We start from the raw sequence: 3,103 nt of genomic DNA, 5'->3' as shown, positions 1-3,103 counted from the left end.
ACAGGTTGCCCAGAGAGGTGGTGGATGCCCCATCCCTGGAAACATTCCAGGTCAGGTTGGACGGGGCTCTGAGCAACCTGATCTAGTTGAAGAAGATGTCCCTGCCCACGGCGGGGGGTTGGACTAGATGACCTTTAAAGGTCCCTTCCAATCCAAACTATTCTATGATTCTATGAAACTTCTTTTTTTTGCCTAAAAAAATAACTAGACTGTCTTAGTTATCTTTCACTTTCTCCACACCTGGAAGGCAGATACACCTAGTAATCTGTTTTTGTCTTTTCTCTCCCCACAAAGAAGCAGGGATGCGCAGCTGATTTGAAGGAGTGAATGGAGAAAGCAGAACAAAACCACGCAGTGTTAAATGAAGGAAAACAAGAGTACAGGGTTTTTTGCACAGCTTTGCATACAATACCGAAAACTGATGTACCACAACTAACTGGCAGCCAGATTATAACAAAATTACAATACTGCTAATGACACTGCTTCTGCATTTTAAGGATTTAAGCACCGAAGAGATCACAAAGTATTTCTCTTCTACTGCTTCTAAGCCATGCCATTGCTTACCACTGTCAAGCTTTTCTTCATTGTTTATTTCCATGACCACAAACTTCTCGCAGACTGCAAATGTAGGTAAAGTGGAAGAGGTGAACTGTCCAAACCTTGATGCATACAGGAAAAAACATCATTCATTGATATGACAGATGCACTCTCATCTATCAAGAATTCACCTTAAATATAAACCCATAACACTAGTGAGAGGGCGATACTCAAAAACGTCAACTTTCTCACATCTGAAGATTGAGGAAAATGGTCTCCGTCTAAAGTTACTAGCCAAAAAACAAATTAATGTGTAGTTAGTGGAATCTTTGCAGACAAGTCTGCATGTAAGGGACCCTGAAAATGCTAGGATTCAAGAAAGGAAACTGGGAGATACCACCAAGTCCTAGTAGAAGGAATACCACAAGTTAAAGAAAGGAGAACAAAACATTATTCTCAAACCATTACAGCTGAACAAGTATTACATCAAAACCAGTGATTACTTGACTCTGCACAACATTTATGCCTATAGCTTGAGGTGATGTAACACAAGGTCATGGTTTTCTAAGACAAGACAATGATGTGCTACTCAAAGAAAGGAGATGCAATATATTCCTCTGGAACTAACCTGAAACGGTCCCTACCTAGTATAACCTTTCCCAAGTTATACAATGTTTTTCATTTTTATTTCCAGGAAGGAGAACAAGAAATGCTCAGATAGGCATTCTACAATCTGTTTGTAACCATTTAAGCATAACGTCAATGGTTTTATTCTTTAATTGTTTTTTGTCCTGCGTAATTAAAACGAAGACAGGTAAGATGTTCAGGATGATGCTTCTGACACCTTTAATTGTACTTAAAGTGAGAAGCTGAAAACATGACTGCTTGTATGCAAAGAACCCCCAAGCTCTGCAATATTTTATCCATTTCCATTATAATGAAACAGGAAACAAGAAAAATTAAGTTTTCAAGGAGTTGAACTCATTTAAAAGCATTTCAAATACTCCTGTACATATGAACTGCAATTATTTATGTAACTTTCATTAGTCAGAATTAATAGTACTGTATCTGACAGCCTTAAATATTTTTCTACACAGTGATGATTAAGTAAAAATCTTGAACTAAACCTTTCATGTGGGAAAGTAATCAAAACTGCATTTTAACCAGAAGTATCATTATATTCCATCTTAAGTAATATTCAATGGTATTTAAGAAAAGTGCTCAGTGCTTCACACAAACGAGGGAGCTGCAATACAGCACCTTCACTTTTCACCTGCAGAACATTAAGCCAGTTTAATCATTCAGTCATACATGTTTAGATACAAGCTGAATTTAATATGCAAATCAAGGCATTAACAAAATTATTGCCTATGTCTAGTTCAGTTAATTCTTAGAGGAAAAAATTCAGTACATGAGCATTTCACGTTACTTACTCTACAGCAGTACTGCCATTATGTATTTTTAACCAAGATCACCAACATAATAAAGACACAAAAGCCAGAATTATCATAGGTGTAGGCTACCTGAGCAAGTCATAGCTGCTAGGGAAGCCCTGAAGCAGAAAGCTCAGCACATTACTAATCGCAGCAATAGTAGGCTGGGACAGAGACATATCTCGAAGAGTCAAGAGCAGCCTTGGGATGAGTTGGAATTCCCTCATTAACTTAGCGTTCTTTGCTGCTTCACTGGAAGAAAAGAAAGGAGGTGGCAATTTAAAATTGGAGCATCCTCTACATATTACCTAATCCTGTAAGTCTCATTACTAGGCTGGCATCGGCTCATACCTGGACTCAGTGAGAAGTTCTATGAAGTGCTCAAATAATGACAGATGAAGCTCATAGGGTGCATGAAGCCAGACCTGAAATACAGAACACACAATGATATGTTTTGTACACAAATCCACTTCAAGATTAAAAACTGACATTAGTATATCAAAGGTTATGAAAGGCTTGAAGAGATTAAAACTGTTTGTCTGCATGACTATTTAACCGGCCATTGCGCTCAAAAGCTCACTGCAAGGTTCTTAGTTGTTTATTCTTCAACTTCAGATAAGTATTAAATATACTAGCGAAGACTAAAGAAACACACATTGGTACCAAACATATTCTCCATTAGCGTATCATGCTGAAAACTTTTAAAGAGTTCTAGACAAAAAAAGTTACACACTATCTGGAATTTCTCTTTAAATAGATGGTGCAATGACTCCAAAGCAGTTACTGGGGTTTACAAGGCTGATGCAAAATGCCGTATTAAGTTTATTTGGCTTAAGTGATGATTTTCTCTTTGTAAAATTAACTTACTGTCTTCTGCCAAGATTAAACTCAAGGTCTTCCCTGATTTTTATTTTTTTTTAATCTTTACCCAGCATTTCCTGCACATCGTTTTAAATCATTTAGATCCTCTACCCCCCCCCAAATCAATTGTTCAATCAATAGAAGTAATAAAAGATATAAAAGCCAGAAAGCTCACAGTTATAGCTGCAAATCTTAAAACTGACTTGCTATTGAACAAAGCATAATACTTGTGCTCTGGCGTATAAAAATGGCTTAAATGCAAGGCTCTCTAG

General features: G+C 37.2%; 1 protein-coding gene across 1 annotated transcript in view; it reads right to left on the bottom strand.

The window, feature by feature from the left end:
- WDFY3 (WD repeat and FYVE domain containing 3) overlaps window positions 1-3,103 on the bottom strand; it is a 185,528-nt gene that overhangs the window by 53,902 nt on the left and 128,523 nt on the right. Inside the window, exons 28-30 of the mRNA XM_009280240.2 lie at window positions 2,322-2,395; window positions 2,061-2,222; window positions 565-659 (exon numbers count right to left, since the gene is read on the bottom strand). Coding sequence (XP_009278515.1) covers window positions 565-659; window positions 2,061-2,222; window positions 2,322-2,395 — 331 coding nt within the window. The remainder of the gene's footprint in view (window positions 1-564; window positions 660-2,060; window positions 2,223-2,321; window positions 2,396-3,103) is intronic.

Source organism: Aptenodytes forsteri, unplaced genomic scaffold (assembly GCF_000699145.1).
Source record: "Aptenodytes forsteri isolate BGI_AS27 unplaced genomic scaffold, ASM69914v1 Scaffold227, whole genome shotgun sequence".
NCBI lineage: Eukaryota > Metazoa > Chordata > Aves > Sphenisciformes > Spheniscidae > Aptenodytes > Aptenodytes forsteri.
The sequence above is the reverse complement of the archived record's forward strand: the minus strand, read 5'-3'. Positions and strand labels throughout refer to the sequence as shown.